The 22375-nt window shown below is 41.2% G+C and overlaps 1 protein-coding gene across 3 annotated transcripts in view; it reads right to left on the bottom strand.

Annotated features, from left to right (window-relative positions):
• The window catches only part of tmem94 (transmembrane protein 94), a 34756-nt gene extending 12894 nt beyond the window's left edge, over window positions 1-21862 (bottom strand). The window contains exons 1-19 of one of the 3 annotated variants that reach the window (XM_008438168.2): window positions 21616-21862; window positions 18145-18465; window positions 15031-15150; window positions 14611-14738; window positions 12235-12371; window positions 11861-12066; window positions 10648-10796; window positions 10416-10518; window positions 10248-10334; window positions 9806-9922; window positions 7044-7100; window positions 4088-4192; window positions 3053-3226; window positions 2766-2984; window positions 2059-2371; window positions 1024-1197; window positions 827-929; window positions 515-723; window positions 236-417 (exon numbers count right to left, since the gene is read on the bottom strand). In XM_008438168.2, the coding sequence (XP_008436390.1) occupies window positions 236-417; window positions 515-723; window positions 827-929; window positions 1024-1197; window positions 2059-2371; window positions 2766-2984; window positions 3053-3226; window positions 4088-4192; window positions 7044-7100; window positions 9806-9922; window positions 10248-10334; window positions 10416-10518; window positions 10648-10796; window positions 11861-12066; window positions 12235-12371; window positions 14611-14738; window positions 15031-15150; window positions 18145-18168 (2607 nt within the window). In that variant the 5' untranslated portion in view covers window positions 18169-18465; window positions 21616-21862. The remainder of the gene's footprint in view (window positions 1-235; window positions 418-514; window positions 724-826; window positions 930-1023; window positions 1198-2058; window positions 2372-2765; window positions 2985-3052; window positions 3227-4087; window positions 4193-7043; window positions 7101-9805; window positions 9923-10247; window positions 10335-10415; window positions 10519-10647; window positions 10797-11860; window positions 12067-12234; window positions 12372-14610; window positions 14739-15030; window positions 15151-18144; window positions 18466-21615) is intronic. The other 2 variants (XM_008438169.2, XM_008438170.2) reach the window with 2 other exon arrangements.
• Window positions 21863-22375: the final 513 nt, after the last annotated feature.

The following is a 22375-nucleotide window of genomic DNA, read 5'->3' as shown; positions in this document are numbered from 1 at the left end:
CACACACACACACACACACACACACACACAATGAACCCACAGCAACCTAGCTTCAACACACTGTATGTGCCAATAAGGATATGAATAATTGTCCCAAAAAGACAAAAGTTGACATAAAGGTCAGATCCTGACCAACAGAACAGATCTACCTGACAGGTTGCCACCATGGGAGGGACAATTCTAGAGCTCATGCTTTCACATTACGTCCAACTCTTCTTCCAAGATGTTTGCTCACCTTGCTGCGCAGCTCATCCTCCATGGAAAAATACACAAAGCGGATGCAAGCAGTGACCAGCGCATCAATGAGACGGACCGTGTCCAACTTGGCCTGGAACTGAGACGACACCATCCCCATGAAGATCTGTCCGCTGAGCGCCTGGACACAGTCCTCCCGCTCCACTCCCTCTCCGATCCCCTCTGACAGAAACACACAGAGTCCATCAGAACCATGGCCTGCTGGTCTGAACGTCTCGGCCCCGCGCCGCGCCGCGCCGCCCCATTCCTCACGCCTCACCGTCTGAGCTCCAGCTGTTCCTGCACAGGTTGTGTTTGATGGGCGTGGTGGAGGGCAGCTCGACGCCGGAGAACAGGCAGGGACCCGAGGCCAGCTCCACACACTTCCCATTCAGCTGGCCGGACAGAGACACCTGCATGGGTTTGTAGGAGAAGGCGGAGCAGTAACCTGACAGGCAGGCACGCTGGTAGAAGTCTAGAACCTTTTTCCTGTAACACAGAGGGGAAGGAAAAAAAAGGTTAGATGTTCAGAAAGACAAAAACAAGCATGAATAATAAATAGGATGGAGAGCCTGAAACTCCAAAAGCAGACCTGTCTGAGCCTGACAGGGGGTAGATATCAGTTCCATCCCAGAAGTCAGTGCAGGCCTCTAGGATCAGGTCAGCCGAACCATGTGACAGCATCTGGACGCTGTCTGCAACAACACACACACACACACACACACTTTTATACCAACAAAGCAGCTGGCACAGGCCCTGCACACACACCATACACCATCCAGGACTTACTGGAGGAGGAGTCTCGCACACACAGGGACATGAGGTGGGAGATGGGGGGCTGGCGCTTGGTGAAGGATGGCAGGCGGCGAGAGGTGAACTCCTTGGTCTTCTCTCTGGTTGGCAGCTGGTAGAGGGTCAGGTGGTTCTCCTGTTTAAACAGCTCCCTGGCTCCAGGAGTGAAGCCTGAGACATGATGGGAAATGATTTAGACATGCTCAGTCTGCATATTATACACATTCATGAAAAATTTTGTTCTAAAATAAAAACTCTCCTCGGTTCAAAGCTGTTGGCTCATCATCACTGAGAAGCTTGTTTCAAAAAATAAACAGTCTGTGTGTTTTTCTAACATATTTAGATGTATGGATACTAATAATCAATCTTAACATTACCAAACAATTGATGTTATATTACCAAACAAGCAAAACTAAAAAACAAACGTTTTTAAATATTCTGTAAAATGTTACTTTAAAGAAATGCTGTTTCTGCTATGGATAAATCAAGACACTCCTGAACTTATTAACATTTATAAAACCTAGAATCATATGAAAGCAAAATATACCAAGTCAACATGATCAACATGATCTGTCATCAATACTCTGGGATGGAGCAGAAATCAGCGTTCAGTACACAGCTTGGGTTTAAAGCTACAGTATGTTTCAATCAGGAAAAGAAAAAATATGTATTTTTTAACTTTAATCTTAATTAATGAGTTACAATATTTTATTTCCTTTTGTGATTAGTAACGTATTTTTGAATTTGGATTCAACATTGAGCAAAGAATGTTGGCATGTTCTGACAATCAGTGGATTTTAAAAGTATCCAACAATAAAGCCACTAGAAAATGGTGGGTGTTGTAGTTCAGACAACGTTGAATAAGTCTGTGTTAACATTTAGTTATGAAATGTGTTCCAAAAAGTTCCAGTCCAAAGTACAATGTGTGACATTATGAAGCTCATACTGAGAGGCTGCAGGTAAAACCTAAAACCTAAAGGCATTACTGGAGAACAGGAAGGACATGTAGACATGCAGCGCTGCATGTTTTACCTATCAGCCTTGAGAGCTCACAGAGGCCCCAGGGAACGTAGACAGGCAGCACGGAGCCGTGGCTCTCCTGCAGGGCCAGGTTGGACAGATGGTCTGAGAAGCGGCACAGCTGCTGGGTGACCCCGGCGTTGCACAGGTTCAGCATGATGTTGAGGCCCAGCGGCTTCAGAGAGGGCAGGTGGCACTGCCAGGAGAGATCGTCGAACTGGATGCTGGTCGGGTTCTGCTGGTCTTGGGACAAGCTCAGCATCTCCAGGTGGTAGTCGCACACAAAGTCCTCTGCCTCAGCTTCTGGACAGCCCAGAGCAAAATCCTAGACGACAAAAACCAAGATACAGAAGAGAGAGATGGAATCCTCATGTATGGCTAAACCTAACATTTTTCATAACCCTAGAAGATTTAGATTTTTTTCTATGCTGCTTGACCCATTGGGCTTTTGTCTCTTCCTGTACAGTTACCATTATTCTTCTTCTAAATATCTTTAATCTGTATCTTATTTGTGCAAACTAAATCAAACTAATTATGGAATATGAATGCATCAACATTATTAACTAGATTCATTTTCTGGCATCTGCATGCACTAATTTCTTAGACGTCTTATTTTGAAATCTCCTTACATTTTGATGTACATTAATGAATGCTGCAGATCGTTTGTTTTCCAGTTGTTTTTTTAATGCTAGCTGTTTCAGTCTCTCCCCGGCCTGTACCTGCTCCTCCTCGCCTCCCTCGGTGTCGTGGCTGAAGCTGACATTGGATCCAGAGTGATGTTTGGTCCGGGAATGTGTGGTGGGCTGAGCAGGCCGCCGGAGTCTGACCGTCTCAGACAGTCGAGCCGCGTCATGTGACGTCTCACTGGGCTCGGCTGCATCCCCCAGCTGGGGGGCGGGTTCCTCCGGGGGACAGAGCAGAGTCTCTGCTTCCTGAGACTGCAGCAGAAAGAGGATTTTAAGAAAGGGGGAGCTACAGTAACTCTCAGTCTGTCAGGCAGACGCACCTCATCCCGGTCATCTTCAGTCTCCATCCGACAGTAGGAGTTCACCGACAGGTCGTCTCGGAGGTCGTCCTGGCTGCTGTGAGGCGGTTCCACTCTCCCACTGAAGAACAGAACCGTCTCTGGACTCGGGTTTGGCCATGACAGGATGCCCTGCTTGTCCACGCAGCACAGCACCTGCAAACAGAGAGAGGGTGAAACACAGGAGGAACCAAAGGCATAAAAACACCTATAAAAACCATGGCAACAAATCTACAGCATACTTCCTCCTTCCTGTATTCAACAGAGTTCTGACATTTGAGCTGACAGGAAAGTCAGGATTACACTGCATCCATATTTAAAAGCTAAACAGTATCCCAAAGCATTACACATCCACCTCCATGCTTCATAGTCAGTATTCCTGGATTCCTGTGTTGGATTTGACAAACACGTCCTCTGTGCTGTGTCCACATGATTACATTTAGTCTCATGACTTCAGAAGTTCGGGTCTTTGTCTGCGTTCTGTCTGATGACCTTCAGTCTGACCTTCATATTTGTCTCAGACAGTAAAGTTTTCCTCTTTGCACAAAACCCAGGAAGGTCAAACTTGTTCAGTCTCTTCTGATTGGACAGGCCAGGATTGGACCTTCACCAGATGCTGTCTGCAGATGCAGACAGTAACGTTTAATCCTCATCTCATATCCATCAGCATGAATTTGGCATTTACCACAACAGTCAATAATTACGTCATAAAAAGGAAACAAAACATATGTAAATCATACCTAACTATAAGTCAGTGAAACTGAAAAAACGTGCAAAAAAGTGCAACTTACAGGTAATAAGTGGTAATCATCACTTATAAATAAGCAGAGCTCTTTAAAATCCCAGAATGTTCAAATTTCATTGACATTTATTTTAATATTATTTTTATCTGGTGTAATTTTTTGTACAAATGTTAAAGTGATTACATCATAAAGCATATGGGATATCTAGAAGTGAAGAAAGAAATCAGAACTTGGCCATAAAAACAAGAGAAGGCCTTCAAACAGTCGTACTCACAGTGACAGAGCCCAGAGTGTGCAGCAGGCTTGAGGTGTAGCACAGAGTCTCAGATTCTCCGTTCAACACGCCAACCATGTGTCTCCAGACACAGCGCAGCAAATCCTGCATCCAGGACATATACCAGCAGGTTAGAATGAGACACCACCGAAACCAAGAACCTCCTAATGAAAGAGCAGGAGTTTGTTACTGAGGAGAATACGTCCCAGTTCTAAATCACATCGAATTCCTTCATCAGTTCTGAGATGAGAGTAAAGCCTGTAGAGTGTAGAGAGCCTGTAAAGTCTCGGAGGTGAAGCGGTCAAAACAGGCATGCAGAGATTGAGGCTCTGATTGGATGGAATCAATGAAAACTTTTCCCCAGGAAGAAAAAACTGTCACAAAGGAACCATTTAGTATATGGACGCTTTAGCTAGCCAGTGCTAACACAACATGGCAGTCAGACTTAGCAGTGAAACTGCTCAACTGTTCATGTTAAGTATAATGAAAAAAACACACTGTGCATCCCTGTGTCCAGATACAGCTCTCAGTGATCTGAAGTCCTGTTTGGTTTTCAGAGGGATCTACTTGTATTCTGTACACCTGCAGAATCCTCCTGACCCATGTGATCAGAACACCAATAATTTTCCAGGTAGCTGACTTTATTTTACTGTATTTCTGCTCCTGCTAATAATGATCAGCTAACACCACTTCACTGAAATCTTTTCATAAGAACAGGTTAAACTTGTAGCATGATGACTGGACTAGAAACACTTTACTAATCTGCCCTAGACTGTTAGGAAAGGCTTTGAGCTTCTACAACTGCTAGGTCCGTTTATCAAGTAATTTTACTTAAAGGCATATTAGTATATGTAAAATAACTCTCTGTGATAGATGTCGGACGCAGGGAAATGGGGGGAATGTCCCATCAGACCGTCAGTTCCCGAAACCACACACTCAAAAAAAAAAGAGAGAAAAAAAAAGGTAAAGTACATTCGGGGTCAGTGGGACCCCACCGGGTGAAAAGCTCATGGGTTCAAATGACCCCATTTCTTAAGACCGTGGGAGGGTTAAATAAGGTAAATATTTTCTTTTTCTGCTAGAGGTAAAACTCAGCATCACCTTTCACCTCAGCTGTTAGATGTTGAAGGACTATGCTGGGACCAGACTGTTGCATGTTCTCTGTAAAAGTGTTTTACCCCTCAAAGTATAAACAAAGCCCTGTACCAGCTGAGGAGATTTTTGCAGGCTTTGAGTCAACCCTTAATTTAATTTAGTCATCCTCCTCTTCTTTAATCGTTTAGCAAGATTGTTTATGGATTTCCTTACAGTTCTGTTCTGAAGTGTGATTGAGAAAAACAGAAGGCCAGTCTGAGGACGTCCTTCCAGACCAAGCAGTTGTGCGTCCAGGACTGTGGGAGCTGCTGAGTTCCAAACTCTATTCCCAAACAGGTGCACCACAGTCTAAGACTGGACCACACGCTACCAGCATAAAATCACCAGAGTTTTACACCAGAGTCACGTTAAACTTTATGATCTCGTTTTTTGCCACAAATTATTCTCACCTGATTTATGAATAGGTACGGTAACTCAGAACCTTCATATGACCCAATAGTGGAGAATCTGAGGTCATTTAGAAAAGGGGAAACAGTAACGCATGCAATAGAAACATCAGATCTAGAAATGGAAAACATGCTTAAAATGTGTAAATATATTGTAAACATAAGACACAAATAATATTTCTTTGTAATATTTGTTCCTGTCAGAACAAAATAAAGGATGGAGGGTCAAAAGGGACAAATTTAAATAAATAAATCATTAAATAAATGTACCATGGTGATGCTGCAGGAACAGGAACCATGAATAAATACACCCTTAATTATCTGCACTAGTAATTGTACATTTGAATAATTTTAATAACTTAATGACATACTGAATAAATTATCTAATGAATCAATTATTTCAATACTTTTTAAGTTGCATCTGACTAATGATTTAAAGACGTATTTTTTTTAATTTTGTGCCTTTTTTACAGTCCATGTAAAAGTACCAGTAAAACTCATTTTGATATTTTCTTGTCATTAGAATAAAATGACAAGAAACTTTTTATTTTTTGCTTTTGGTTTTGTTTTTGATCATTTTCCACAAATATCCACATCCTGTAGTAGAAAATCAATCCATCCTCTATGACAAGTTTTATGTTCTTTATTATAAAACCTAAAAATAGAAATAAAATGGCAGCTCTTTTAAAATGACAGATTTTCTACGGCAAATATTTATCAAAAATTGTAAGCCGACTGTTTTCCAAAGGTCTCCATGCAAGTTTGGTGCATTCAATAAAAACATATTAACAACATAATAAAAGATGTTAGGTCTGCAGTGTGGATCACCAGCACTGAGTCTGATGACCAGTGAACAAGTAAACCACTGTCTCAGGTTAATATTGCTACCATATTTCACATGTTCTATGGATTCACGTGGATGGATGAGCAGTGAGATTTGAACAGAGAATGATGGCAGCCAAAGCATTGCAACAACAGCATTCTGAGCAGAAGCTGAGGGAAATGGTGGAAACAGAAGCATGCATGGAGCGAGGGAGAGGCGCCTGTCAATCATGGACATCCAGAGGTGCTTGGTGGAGATGGACAGATTACTGATCCACACATAATGTGACCCAAATGATCACGGTTAGGAAAACTGTGGAAAATTACTTTGCAAAAATGAATGAAATAAAAAGGAACTCACAGGATTTTAAGCAAAAACAGCAGTGTGATATAGGAAGTGGCCCAAATCATAAACTATTGAATATTTTCATAATAGATATTAAAAGATAGAAGCTAACGGTAATGATTCAAAGCAGCTGTGGGTCCACAAGGGGGAGCTGCAGGACGGTGAGCAAATAAAGACAAGCAGGTTGAGGTGCAGCTGGGAGTTAAGCAGGTGTGAGGTGAGCGAGCAAGACAGAGAAGGGTTATACCTGCGAGGAAACTGCTTCGGTGTAGCTGCTTAGAGTGTCCTCAGAGAACTTAGCAAGCTAGGGCAAAAGAAGAAGCTAGTTAAAACCCAGAGGGAGGCTGGCAGCGCACCTCCTCTGTGTGCATGTGTGTTCGAGGGATAAATTCCTCCGCACTGGGCTCGACACAAAACTTAAAATTTCAAAACTATTGAAGGACAAAAACCAGATGATACCACCCACCTATGTTTACCAGTCTATTAAAAGGGAAATGGAAGTTCCTGCAGGACCAAAGGTGATCAGACAGCTGAGCTAAAGTTAGCAGCTTATAGTTTTACTTCTTCATCTGGAAACAGCTGCTGGCAGAAGGACCTCTGGTGCCTTAAAATCAAGATTGCTTTAAGATTGCTTTAATCACCTACAAGATTGCTTTAAGCTATACTTTATGTTTAAGGTGTTAAATATATATTTCTACAAAAGAATGTAAGGTCGTTAAAGGTTCAATGTTTTCATGGAGTAGAGGGAAAAAAAATGCCAGAAAAACTGTTTGAGACAAAATGTTCAAATCGGATAAAACAACACTGACTGTCATGCTTAAGACAGCTGTTTGTTAAGGACCATTTGGAAGACACATTTGTCCCCAAGCTTTTCCATCCTGGCTGATGTCATGAGATGCTGCTTCAGTATTTCTACATAATGTTTTTTTTATGATGCTACTTATCAGGGCCGCAACTACACATTATTCAGGTGAATGCGAAACATAAATCCTCCCCACCCCCCTCGAAGGAAGGTACGTCAGTCAGGGTGAAGTAGCGTAGAAAACATACGCTCCACCCCCCGAGGCGACGATACGTGAAGGGTAAAACTCGCAACATTTACCTCGTTATGTGCGCGAGGTGAAGGAGCATAAGGTGTGCTGAAGTGTATGGGAAAACATCATTGGCGCGCCGCCCCTTCCAGACGGGGATTTGACGCCCCCTCTGGTGCTGCGCCCCTATGCGTTGCATGCGCTGCATACCCACTTTTTGCGCCACTGCTACTTATATTGTGAAGTGCACCATGATGAGACTTGCAAGTCTCCCCAGTGTCCATGTGACCACAGGACATGTGTTCAGACATTCAGCTCTTTGTCCCCGAGTCCATTTGCAGACTGGACTCAAATCCAATTTTCCTGTTGCTTTTGGAGTAATGGCTTCTTCCTCACTGAGTGGGCTTCCAGACCATGTTGGTGCAAAATCATCTTCCACGGTGGAAAATGACTCTCTTACCATCTTCACAAGGTCTTTTATTCTGGGGTCAATTCACACATTCCCCATGCGACCCCTCAGAGCCGGTCTCCTTCCCGAACAGATGACCGCTGCACATTCCCATGATGGTTATACGTAACTTGCATATACTGTAACTATTTGAACAAATCATGTAATGATGATCATGGGCAAAGAGAGACGCTGTTAGAATTGGAGCTCTAATAAGCAGAGGTACTTTAGTCTGATAAATATTACAAAAAGATATATGAAAGCTGCAGTGGCAGACACACAGAAATAAAAAAATTATTTACCATGTAGCCTAAAACGGATATTTAAGTCTTGGTGACTTGAAATCTAACATGTCCCATATGTACAAACAACTAAGAAACAAAATGTAGCAAAAACTACAATATATTTCCATTCCTCCAGTTCCTCTAAACTGGTAGATAGTGTCCCGTATTTCTCAATGGGGGTGCACCGATTGCAGTTTCTTGGTCAATCATTGATCTTTAAGAAGCTCAAACTTGCCAATTCCAATTTTGTCCAATAGCGATTTGTTTTTAATAATTGATACTGTCAGGTGTCAACTTTATACCCCTTCAATGTTCCAATCTTATTTCAATGAAAAACTTTGAACAATACCTGTGAAACAATACAAAATTGCTTTACCTGCACACGGGATAGTACAGCTATCGTAGAGTATTACTGCTAAACTACTAAATTAACAAAAGTAAAAAATAATCTAATCACATTTTAAAAACAAACCTTGAACAACAGGTCAGATTACAGAAATGTTTTGAGCTCTGTCCAAAATAAAGTGCAGTGAAGTATTTTGAATTTGCCAGAAAGCCTCTTTACCATTCCCCTAATCTTCATCAGGATTTCCCCCAGTGCACAACAAGCCTGGCGGGCCATAAGATTTTACCTGCTCCCCCCATTCGCCTCGCCAGGCTAAGCGATGCTTGTTCTTACTTAAAAAATGTATTTTTTAATACACCAGTGATCCTGAACTGCACACGTCTTTGCCATTCCCCGCTCTGCTGCACGGTCACTGGCGGGGCGGAGTAATTCCTGAAAGAAAGCTTTATAGTTGATGCATTGAACAGGGCGGGAAGCCCTGTGTGCACCAATCACACTGTCAGTGCCTTATATTTAATTTAATTATTGTTTGTCATTAAGTATTGTCAACAATGTCTTCTTGTAACATTGTTACTGAAATGTCTTTCTTTTTTTTTTTTTACATTTCCTGTCAACTTGACATTTTTAAACATAAAAACACAGTGGGCTGCTTATGGACCTGGCTTAGTACGTTTTCTGGGGGAAACCCTGTTCATCCACAGATTCTCTCTCAGATTCAGTACTGGACTATAGCAGAATCGCTCCAAAAACATCAACATGACTTCTAGTCAGAAGAAAGATGGTTGGTCACTTTAGTGGATTACTATAAGCCAGGACTATGGATACTTTGGGGTTAACTGTAATAGTACTTAATGTTTCAGTGTGTGTGTGTGCATATGTGCGTGTATGTGTGTGTCCTACCAAGCCAGCTGGAGATGCGCGACTGAACTCAGACAGGACTCTGGCCTCTCCAAAGGCATTTACCAGGACCCACATGACAGGGAAGAGCAGGGGCAGGATGGGCAGCACAGCCATGAGCTACAACACAACAACACCTTAGTCCACTCATCCTGTCATTAATATGAACTGTTCACAGCAAATAATGAACATTCCAGGGTAGTTCCCAGGAACCAGGGGAGTTTCCTTGGTCCATTCCTAAGATTTACCAGGTAAAAACAGATCAGCAGGGTAGAAATTTGGTCCTGAAATAGGCCCTGGTCAGGACATTTCTAATTTAGCTCGAACCATTGGATGGAGTTTAATGGATGGAGAGTTGGTTGAATTTGTTCAACATTATCATTTAAAATAGTTCACTGCCATTATTTGTACATTACTTAGTACTTGGTGCTAAGCCTTGTCTCACCTGGAGCTGAAGGAAGTTGTAGCATGGAGGAGTGATGCTGGGGGCCTGGCAGAAAAAGCGAATTGTGTTCACCACCAGGAACGCCACCTGCAGGAAGGATCAGGTAAATGTTTCCTTCTGCTCTTCCAGATCCGCTGAATGTGTAGAAGGTTCCTGTTAACAGCTCACCAGCACAACAGGACAGACGAGCTTCGTGATGATGGACTGAACAGTAAACCTCTCATTATCCAGCGCTGTGATTGGCCGGGACAGGGCCAGCTCCAAAGCGTTCCTGTTGGTTTAAATCAAACTTACATTTTTGTAAAAACTTATTACTGGGAATGTTATAGTGGCAGAGCGGCTGCTCCCAGAACAACCAAGATGATCCAACCACCTAACCAAATATGATCTAGCTCCCTACCTGACCGGCTCCAGCACCGGGGTCCGAACCACTCTGAAGAGGCGATGTTGCTGGGGGCTCTGGGGCCCCCTCTTCTCAGTCCGAGGCGAAGGGGGGGGCGATAATGGTGGGAATAAATCTCCTGGTTCCAAAACTATGTGCTCATCATCCTGAGAAAGAAACAAAGATAGAACTCAGAGCCATTCCCAGTTTCCACTTCTAATCCCAACCCCACACCTGCTTTAATAAGCACATCTCTCTCATTAGCCAATCACGTGGCATCATTTCTAGGAATTTAGTTATCTGGATGTAGGAAAGACAATTATCAGAGCATCAGAACAGGAATGGGAGAGATCTGGCTCTCCAGTTGACATGTGGTTTGTGGATCTAAAGGGTTGTCCAAGTCATCAAGGCATTTTGCAGTTTGGGTTGCCAGGGATGTCTGTGAGAGTCATCTTGTCTTTGTATAACAAAGCACAAGCTGCGTCCACTTTCTAGGTCCCAGTTTGAGTTAAACGCTGCGCAGGTTGGCCTCTGTCAGGTCTGCTGTATGTCACTCATCTTGTTTGTGGTGTTGATGCATCGGTGGGAGGAGGGTGGTTTGGGAATCTTGGAATTTGTTTTTGTAGATTTTAAGGTTCTGTCAGCATCTTCAGGTGCACTGGAACAGTTTGCAGCAGAGTGTGAAGTGGTCTGCATGAGGTCATATGGTTCCAGACCAGTAAAGGGTGGAGTGCTCCCTCAGGTGACAGACCTGGATGGAGCTCATTCAGGTGTAAAAACAGTTGAGGCAAAAAGCAAAGCTCCTGATTAACTGGTACATCTTTATTTTGTCTATCAACTATGGTGATGAGGTACAGATTATTACTGAAAGAACAAGACTCTAGATACAATTAGAGAGAAGACAGAGAAAGGTCATAATCTCAAAGCCTTGAAGTCGAGTCACTGCTCCTCAGTTGAGAACAACAGAGCATCTCATCTCACTGCCTTCTGGGCCTCTTTCCCCTGAGGAAGACCCAAAACTTCCTGGAGGCGCTATATAATGCCTCTGGATCCTCTCCACCCCCCCAGGGCCTGTTGCCCCTGTGACCCAATTTCAGACAAACAGAAAACAGAGGATGGATGGAGAGTTCTAATTACTTTATTTCAAAGTTTCATTGAATGTCTGCAAAGATCTTGTATACTTAATATTTGGAAATCAAATATTCTGACTTGCAAGTCGCTACAGCCTGACCTTGACGCCCCGGAGAGAAGCAAACGCCTGCTGGCCAGGTCGAAGAGCAATTATGTCTCCTTCCACCAGCAGACTGACGGGGAGGTTAACCAGCTGGGTGTCCCGGTAGGTCCAGTGAAGTGACCATGATGGAGATGAGGGCGTGTAGAGGTCAGGGTAAAGAGAAGATGGCCACTGAATTTCATCCACACACCCTGACAGATAATCTGGATTAAAGAAACACCAAAATAGAGGGAAAGTATTAGAACAGGCCAGAGAAATAACAATAACACACTAGTTACTCTGTAGTGGTCACAATAAAACAATCATACACATGTTTAACCTTTGACCCTTATGAGAAAACATAGGCAATTTATTGTCATTTCCCAACTCACCATTGAGCTGTGCGATGATGCATTTGAGGCGCCGGACCATCTCGGTTTTGTTGAGCCTCTCCTGGCGTCCGACCAGAAGCAGGTTTAACAGGAAGAGAAGGAGCAGGGCTGCAGAATTCACCATCTCTATACCAGAGCTGGGAACAAAAGATACATTTCATTCATATCATCCCAATTCATAACAGATGTTACCTCAAGATTCTTTGCAAAAGAACAAAAATCTATTTCTATTCACAAATACACAGTCAGCATAAGTCAATCATAGAAACAGATTCAAAGTTAAAAGTTCATTATAACTTTTAAACTATGCAGACAAGTTCAGTTTATTATTAAAGTTGCTTAAAAAGTTACATCTAGTAACAGATTAGATCAAGTCAGTGACTTGCAGAATTCACTAATCCTGGATGAGAAAGTAGCAACGACCAACCTCCTATGCATAATTACCGTATTTTCCGCACTATAAGGCGCACCTAAAAACCTTCAATTTCCTCAAAAGCCGACAGTGCGCCTTATAACCCGGTGCGCCTTATATATGGACCAATATTGAGCCACAACAGGTCTAGCAAATACGGCAAGCAGCCAACAACTACGTTTTCCCCGTAGAAGAAGTGCGTGGTGCATGCTGGGATAGTTGTCAGAATGCTGGTTTGTTAATAAAGTTTGATAATACATTTAAAGCCAGGGGGGCGGAGGGGCGGGGGAAGAGAGACAGAGACTGCGGCGGCAGCGTGTCGGTTGGTCTGTGTTACCCAGAAAACAGTTGGGCACAATATCGCAACAGCAACACCAACACCGTGAGTGAAACAATGACTGTGGCAGCCTACTATGTAAAGCACTCGGGACCACTTCTTTACAAATGTAGATGTGTAATAATAGAGTACAGAACAAATTGGCAACCAAAACTGAAGCGTCTATTTTATGCGCGTTATAATGCGGTGTGCCTTATATATGAAAAAAGTTTTAAAATAGGCCATTCATTGAAGGTGCGCCTTATAGTGCGGAAAATACGGTACCTTCTTTTTCAACGAAGCTACTTTGGCTAATGCCACACACAGTGAGGAAGTAACACTATGAACAAGAACGGAGCTTCAATTTGTGACTGGCTGGAGATTAAATTGTTTTCTGAGGTAGAGTGGAAGTTAAAAAAGATTCTTTAACAGTATTGTCTGATAAAGATCTACTTTAGTGAAATTATAAATGAGCATTTATATACGATCTACAGTAGTGGTTCCCAAACTACGGCCCACGCCTCCACATTTGGTCCGGCCCCCTGAACAATACCAGAGAGCGTTTAGATTTTTTTTCATATACCATATTTTCCAGACTATAAGCCGCTACTTTTTTTTTTTTCTAAGCTATGAACCATGCGACTTATATGTGGATTTTTCTTCAACCACCAGGGGGCTTTTTAGCAGCCCCCTGGTGGGGGCTTCCAATTTTGGAAGTCAAAATTGGAAATAAAAGAAGAAAGTGCCCATTAAAACGGAACTAGGTTTTAATAGGGAATTGAAATTTGACAATGTTGTTGATCAGTTAAATAGCATTGAGGGGAAAAGGAAGATTTTTCGGGTATATTTACATAATACTGGGATCATTATGAGAATTTGAGGTATAGATATTAAGATCCAGTAGATGGCAGTAGTGCAACAATAATGGATGCAAGCTGCCGTTGAAATCTAAAGAAGAAGAAGAGGAGAAAGAAGAAGAAAGCGCCCACTTTCATTTATCTCATGCTAGTAGCAGACACGAAGGGTCGGCACTTTTACTGTTACAGTTGCCGTTCGGAAACTACCGTAATTAGTTCAGTTAAATCTAAACTTGGCAACTTTTTCTTTTTCAACCGTAATAAATGTGATATTCAATTGACCTGTTATGACTCAGATTTTGGGTGCCGACCCCCTCTGCAGCTGCTGGTTCATCGCTGTGGAAAACCTGGAGCGGCAGAGATATCTGTGGCTTATAGTCCGGAAAAATTTTATGAAAATTTATTTCATAAATAGTGTTATTTCCTGGATTTTTTCTGTGAAGAACCAAGAGAGAGTTATTTGATTGTGCTTTCTGGAAAACAATAAATTTTTACATTTAGGCACTCCTGTAAACGTCACACTTTTCATGTTACAAACTGACTCCGGCCCCCCACCAGAGAAGGGAAAAGTCATGTGGCCCTCACAGGAAAAAGTTTGGGGACCCCTGGTCTACAGTATGACAACAAGAGTGAATAGGTCTGTGCATGATTTGAGTGAAGCTACTTGAGTTTAAGGTAGTGTTGATTTGAAATGTTCACATTAATTATTGTGCTTTTACTTTACGTGTTATAAATCCATTTTACATTCATAGTCCATGACAGGATAGTTGAGCTAAACATAAATTGGCTACCTGCCCTTCGGCTGGCTGCCATGGCAGCAGAGGAGTCCCACCACCACCAGAAGAGTCAAAGCCCCGCCTGGCCAGTGGAGACAGGATTGCCGGTTGCCATGGTAAATGAAGCTATTTTGCCACTGTTCCTATTAAAAGAATTCAAAACAAGAAGAAAGAAAACACAAAATTCTGTTTGTGACAAGACGAAAACAGTACAAACATCCCAACAAAGCTGTAAAAAAAACCTCAATCTTTAACCAGTTTGCATTTGAAGGATGGAAACCGTTTGTCACTAGAAAAGTTGGAAGATACAAACTAAAATATCTGCCAGCATATGATTTGTCTTAACAGTTGGATAAAAAATGCTCAGACTGATGTTTTTCCATGTTTTTTCTTTACTGAGTTTGAAAACCTTTTTGTCCATGAATGTGATCATACCAGCCAAGAAACCCGTCTCCGTGTGGCTCTCTGGTGCTGCTCCAGCAGGCTGCTGAGCTGGTCCCGGAGCTTCACCAGAGCCTGGCTGGTGGAAAGGCCACAAGTCACACCATCTGCCTCCTGCCAACACAACAGGAGCAGGAGCTCACATACACCATAACAAGACCAAATGTTAACATATTTATCACCATGATTTTTAAAGATTGTTTCCATGCAACTTTTTTTCCAATACAGGTTATTTCTGCTTCATTGGCATTTTAAGTTTACCAGGATAAATAATGCTCTGCCCTGTTGTATTGATTATTCTGACAATCAGATAAACAAATTGACACATTCTGCAGAGTTTTCATTAGACAACTGAAGTCATTTTTATGCAATAAACAAACAATCCAATTCTTCTTTTAAATAAGAAAATGAATATTTTATTGCCCAAAATGCAATAGCAGCATTCCTTCAGTGAACACTTGATCATTTGCCAAGAGATGAATCTGCAACTAAAACAAATATTATGACGTTAACATGTGAAAAGTTCAGTCTTTCTGCTCGACTTAATATCCACAGTGTTGGGTAGATCTGGTGATTATTTCTTGGATTAATTGATGAATAACAGAAAAGCAGATCATGCTTAAGAGATTTATTTATGCGTTTACTCACTCTGAACCAGGTGAAGCTAAAACTGACACCTGAGGTATTTTCAGTAGAGCAGATTTACAGACAAAGAAGGTGTTTTATTTCTAAATACAAAATGCATATTTTTGTACAGTTTTGGCTTAATTACTTTCTTTCAACAAAATAGTTTGTTTTTTTTGAGTCCGTGTAAGCAATTAATCAATTACTAAATTAGTTGACAACTGTTTCAATAATCTATTGATCACTCTTAATGTGATTTATCGTTTCAGACGTAATATTTACTATCAAAAACAGCATCTTACAGAACTTTCTGTTACTGTCCATGGAAAATCTAAGATGCTGTGATGCACCAGCCAAGCAGGAGGCCCTGACCTCATCCTGGCTGAGTCATGATTTACCTGCATGTGTGTTCAGGTCATTATGTAGATCTGTGGAAAATGAAGCAATTTCACAAACATACTGAGAACTGGACATGTTTCTGTTCCAGCTACAGACTAAAATCAGAACAGTAAGACGCAGTATAAGGATAAAATTAGAGCCTGACAATACATCAAGTCAAAATAATCACAATATCACATTTAGCAATACCATCAAATAAATGTAAGGTACTGCTTGGGTGCAATATTTAGTTTAGCATCATACAATGAGTGCCATTGTAGTGGTCTACAGTCTTTAATACACACTGTGATTCTATTTTTAGTTGCTGAAATGCAAAAGCTGACAGAAAATGGAGACATTTTAATAATGCAGAGAAAGAAAAGACTGGGAAATTAGTTTCATCAACATCCTCATGTGTTGCTAAAAATCACTCCACACACTCACATAATTATGTTGATTGCAGTTAAATTTGTATTAATAATGATATTTGTTTAATTCAAATAAACACAGTGCCATTATGTGCATTATTTTCTTAGAGTAACTTGATTTGGGGAGTTGGATAAGATAATGGACTAGGAAAACAAATCTGGAACTATAAATACTTTTCCATTTTCCCTCCCATGTCAGGGAAAAACTACAATTCCCATCTGTCACCCCACTGACACACACACAGACACACACACACATTACCAAATATGACAATTTCCTTGAACCTGAGTTCAGATTTAAGGACCAACATTCTATGCAGCCAAGACAGAAATAACTTTCCCAGAGAAACTAAAAATCAACAAAAATCTTCCATGGATACATGAAGCAGACGGGAGGACCAACAGAGGCAAAACGGCTCCTGACCCTGGCTACATGCTAACAGATCATTTCTCTTTAAACAGACAATGGAGGAAATATGAAGTGAATCTGCCTTTAAAGAGAAATGTACAATGAAGCATATACTGCTGAGCATTTTCTGTTAATGCCTTCAGCACTTATTAACCAAACCATTCAAGTCTTTAATTCATACTATGTGACAATAGTGAACAGCAACAACAGTGGTTAAATGTCAATAAGCTGTTCTCCTTGCTCTGAGCCTGGGAGAGCAGTGAAGGCTACAGAACCTCCATCTGAAATCTTTTTGCCACTCTATCATTAGAAAACACTTCTGGTATTGCTTCGCAAAGTGGGGGCCGCGGCCCCAAAAAGCATTCTCTCGCCAGGACCACACAGCATTCTGGGGGATGTAGGCAGAGGAAAGGCTTTAGAGGCTCAGCCTCTCATGACCAGGTAAGAAAGGTTAGTGACATCAATTAACTCACTCACTCTTTGGTTACTTAGCAACAACTTCTCAACATACACAGTAGTAGTTCATGCACAACACCTCAAGAGGAAACTGTGGTTAAAACAGAAAAGGTCACCCCAAGGCCCCTGAAAAAAACAAATCAATAAGTAGACCGGTATGAAACCGTTATATTGTGATGCTACTCCAGAAACAAAATCTGCTTCAAATTCAGAGCACCAACCAGTTTAACACCAACATCATCACTAAGCGTCAGGGCTGCAGTGTTAGAAAATCTTCAGATACCGATAATATTGAAAAAAAAATATGACGACATCAGCTATGATATATGCCTGTTTTCTTCTTTACTGTCTTTATGATTTGTGCTTCCTGCTCTGTGACCTCAGTGTTAGCTCTGGCTGCCGTTAGCCTCTGTCCTACTGGCTAAATATTGTGTTATACAACTTCAGAACTTAAAATATATTAAGTCAATTACTGCACTCCAAGCAGTCCTGTGTGATATCAATATTGTACACACTGACACCGAGATGACGATTTATTGTGCTGCTCTACTAATCATAAATGTGAATCTACAATGGCAGCTGCTTAGTCACTGATTTGTCTCTGAGTTTTTAAATAGTTAGTCATTTATTTTCATTTCCATCCATTTAATAAAGTGTTATAAGATCAAATCAAAACAGACAACAACAGGTTCTCACTAGAGGTGTAACGGAGCATGTATGCGTGCTGCAGATTCTTGTTTCACAGTTCTACGCTCTAGAAAGCCTGCACCAGTACAGGAAATAACCTGAACAAAATTCAGCAACAAAACTCACCTGCTTCTTGTCCTGCGTCGCCATGCCAACCCCGACCACTCCACATGCTCTGCTTCTCAAGCTGTCATCGACACCTGGCAAGAGGCCTTCAGTGCCACTGCAGCGCGTATAGATACGGGGAGCCCACAGCGGGGCCGTTTCTTCCCGACGCCCTCAGGTCACTCATACGCAGAGACGAGGAAAAGCAGGCAGAGGCAGGGTGGTGCTGCTGGGAGTTCCCACCTGGAAACCGTCCTCTGCCAGAGTGACAGGAAAGAACAGCAACACCTGCAGGGATCAGCAGGTTACCACCAGGAGATGGGCTCTGGTTTTTGACACCGACTGTTGAAGTGAGAATGAACACCAGGAGTCTGGTCAGGAAACATTTTTATAAGTACTCTAAACAGCGCTACTAACCAAACAGCTGAACAGAGATAAGGCAAACGCATTAAAGCACAAACACGTCTTTTATTTCTAGCAATCTGATTCGATTCAGTTCAGAAACAATTTTTAATTCAGAAACACATTTTTAAAGTTAATCTAGAGAGTATGTTTAAATTATGGGACTGACAAGAGGAACAGACAGTGTGTAAAAAAATAGAACATTTATATTCTACAAGGTTCCATACTGTATCAAATTTCATCAGTTAAAACAAAAATAGGTTTGTGCCTAAACCTCTGGAACTTAAATGACGAGTACTAGGTTAGCTTAGCAGCCTGGCTTTTTCTTAAATAAAAAAACAAATAAAAGAAAAAAAAGAAAGAACTATTCAAAAGCCATATGGCAGTCGAGTGGACGTGTAATGCAACATGCAGTAAACTCACAAAAAGGCAAAGAGGTACAAATTAAACACATTTTAAAATATTTAAGCATTTTGAATTGATTCCTAATTCCCTGGACTAGGAGTGGCATTTTGTTTCTTTTTTTTTTTACTCAAAACATGTCAATAATTTCACCAAGAACTAGTTGACAATTAAGAAATTAAAATGTTCTGGGCCTAGTCAAAGCCCAGAATTGTATCTTATTAAGATGCCGAGAGTTGACTTGAAACAGACTCAACATGCAAGAACCTCTCACACATCTGGCTGTTTCTAGTAAAGCTAGTAACATCAGCTATCAGAGGCCAAACTCAGTTCCAAACCCATTTTTGTGTTTCCCTATAATTCTCATTTTGGTAGAACTAAATATTTAAATGAGGAGTCCTATTTTGTCACTGTTATGTATGAAACTTCTTTTTTATTGAAGGCGCAATAGGACCAGCCTATAGCTGAAGAGAGAATGAGATGTAGGTCCAGAAGCCACAGCCACCTGATCCACTGACATAAGCAGCTCTGTGGAACAAAAAGCCAGCTCCACTGAGTCAGCAGCATGTTCTGACAAACAGCTGATGATGCTCAGTCACAGAGGAGGAGAGGCAGACTGTAAAGCTGAGAGAGAGATCCATCTGAAAATCAAACAAGTCGTCCAAATGAGAAGAATTATTTATGATTGAAACTGTACCCTTCAAAGATGGCTGACTGTCTAGTTCTCTCTGAAAGTCAGGTTGGTTAAATCAGTGGTTTCCAAGCTTCCAACGATAGAATGGAAGGTGCGTATCAATGTCATAGTGTGTGTTAGTGTAATAGTTCCTGGACGACTAATTTACCGGAAAGTGTGTTCACCATGAGAAACTCGTGAAGAAGAAGAACCAGCTGTCCTTTCCTGACTTCAAACGCAAACTCACTTTGTTTAAGCAGCAGGACAATGATCTGAATTGCACAAGAATTTGCTAAAAGAAATAAAATAAAGGTTTTCTCATGGGCTAGTCAAAGTGTAGGCTTAAATGTGATTGAGATGTAGTGGTATGACCCTAAATAGGTTTTACTTATCATCATCCTTTGAAAACAATGTATTATATTCTCTCAGGCTAGCTCAGGCTCATGCTAAAATCTAAAACATCTACATATGACAAAAAGTGAAGGAAGGGGATGTTTTAGGGATTGTGGAGTCAACGACTCAATGCAAACAACAGTTCACTGTCGCTGGACGCTCGTCCAGGAGGAATGAATGCTGCAGAAACTTCTCTGTTCCTGTCCATCAGCTCTTTTAGAATTCTGATACTGTATCTCAAATACTGAATCACTTTTTCAAACCACCGTGGGCATCATAGTTTCTCCTTGCTTCAATAACCAAAACACCAGGGGAAAAAAACCCAATAACACCAGGACCAAGTGAAGTACCAACCATGAAGTCAGTCAGTAAATGTTTATCAGCAGCCTCTGTATACTATGTAACATATCAACTTATGTTAGCTGATATGTTAAAAAGTTAAGCTGAAACTGAGAAAGCATAACTTTTGTCTCACTGTGTGTTGAATATAATATACTAAAGTGTGAGGCGGAACATTTAAAGACCCCAGAGAGAACAATTTCATAATTTTTTAAGGTATCAATTGGTAAATTGCACATTTTCACTATGGCTTGTGAATGTTACAGCCCCTAGCTTTAAAGACGGTATTATAATTCTACTTCTGTCAGCAACATTAGAATCATTTACAGGATTGAGAGATGAAAACAAAGAAAACCCAATGTGTTCCATCTGGTACAGGGTTTCTACACATTCACCAAGTCACAATCTCACATTTTTCTAGAGTCAATTTCTGGAACTCTTAGTCAGTTTTTGAACTGTGTAAACATAAGACTAAAACCATCATTAACAGTTGTGGTCAGAAATTTACATACCCTCAACATGGACACAGAATGTCTAGTAAACATGGGGCTTGTAATGATTTATCTGAACCACTCACAAATGTGAAGTTATTATTATTGACAAAATTGATCAAAACTATAAGGTGCATGAGTCTGGATTTATTGTAGGTGTTCCATAATCGCCAGATGATTACAATTATGAATACTATACTTTGAGTCCAACTGTGTGTATCTTATCCTGTATGTATTTCTGATCAACAGCTTCAAGCTATTTTGTTTGTACGTTTCTTACCTAATTCTTTCACATTGATAAAACAACGATTTATTTAAAGTTCAAATCAGTGACATTAAAATGTGGTCAAATGTCTGACAAAAATCATTTACATTGAACTGATAACTGGTGGATCAGGATTATTCTGCGTCCAATAACCTTACGAGGGTAAAAATGTAACGACGCAACAGTTTAAATGTCTGCTCAATCAGCAATCATTTGTATATTTAATACATTTAAAATATAGTTTTCAGTTTACTACGTTGGACTAAATGAACAATATTGTCGAAATGTCGACTGAAGGCGATCTAAAGCCGCTCTAACAGCTAGCGATAAACCAGAGCCGAAGCTTTGCTTTATGGACATGTTCTCTAATACACACTGATTAAATTAATAACGCTGAAGAGATATCTTGTCTTTCTTGTCAACAGATGCTGCAGACAGGCGTCGACCTATCAGCAACTACACCTATGTAAATTTGCGGTGTATAAATTAATTGTATCCACGTACAACATTTTTCTGTACGGACTCACCTTATGGGTCTTTTAAGCAGCTGTTGATATCCTTCCAAAGTTATTTTGTTCTCTCAAACACTAATGGACTTTTCTCCTTCACTGTTACTGCAGCAGCCATCTTTGGACAACGTCCGTATTGCAGGAAGTAGGCTGTGATTGGATGAGTGTAAGGTGTTTTATTCTCTGATTGGTTAATTCACCTGTGAAGAAGTTTGCTATTTTAAAAGCTCGTCTAGCCCGGCGTAAAACTTTGATAACCCTTTACTCCCCGTTTCACCCAGCCTCTGCTGCTGAGGCACACCGGTCAACATATGAGTGAGACCGGCCAAGGTGGATGTGGTGGGACAGGACGCAGTGGCAAGTTTAAGTTTCGGCTCCATCTTGCGGTCAGTTCGAAGAACTACACAGCTGTATTGAAAATCAAATAGAAACCAGTGACGTGCGGTCAGGGGAGGCAGGTGAGGCAGACCTGTCATCATGGAAAAATAATATATAATATAAAATCATTTATATTGCTATTTTCACCCTGTGGTTTTGTACTATAAAGTATCTATTTTTTTACTTAGCTTAACCAATTCTGATTAGTTTTTCTTCAAAATCGCTGGATTTTCGCATTTTCCCATTCAAATGTTCAGATGCGAAGCCAGTGAGGCAGCAGCGAGCTGAGCATCACCGATTACGCAACCTCTCGCTAACTGCACTGGCTGCCATTCTGTGGGAGCATGTTCGTCCTGTCTGTACCAGTGGCGGAGCCAGAGTTTTAAAGTTGGGGGGCTAA

Source organism: Poecilia reticulata, linkage group LG19, assembly GCF_000633615.1.
Source record: "Poecilia reticulata strain Guanapo linkage group LG19, Guppy_female_1.0+MT, whole genome shotgun sequence".
Classification (NCBI taxonomy): domain Eukaryota; kingdom Metazoa; phylum Chordata; class Actinopteri; order Cyprinodontiformes; family Poeciliidae; genus Poecilia; species Poecilia reticulata.
Note: the sequence above shows the minus strand (reverse complement) of the source record. Positions and strands in the feature narration are given on the sequence as shown.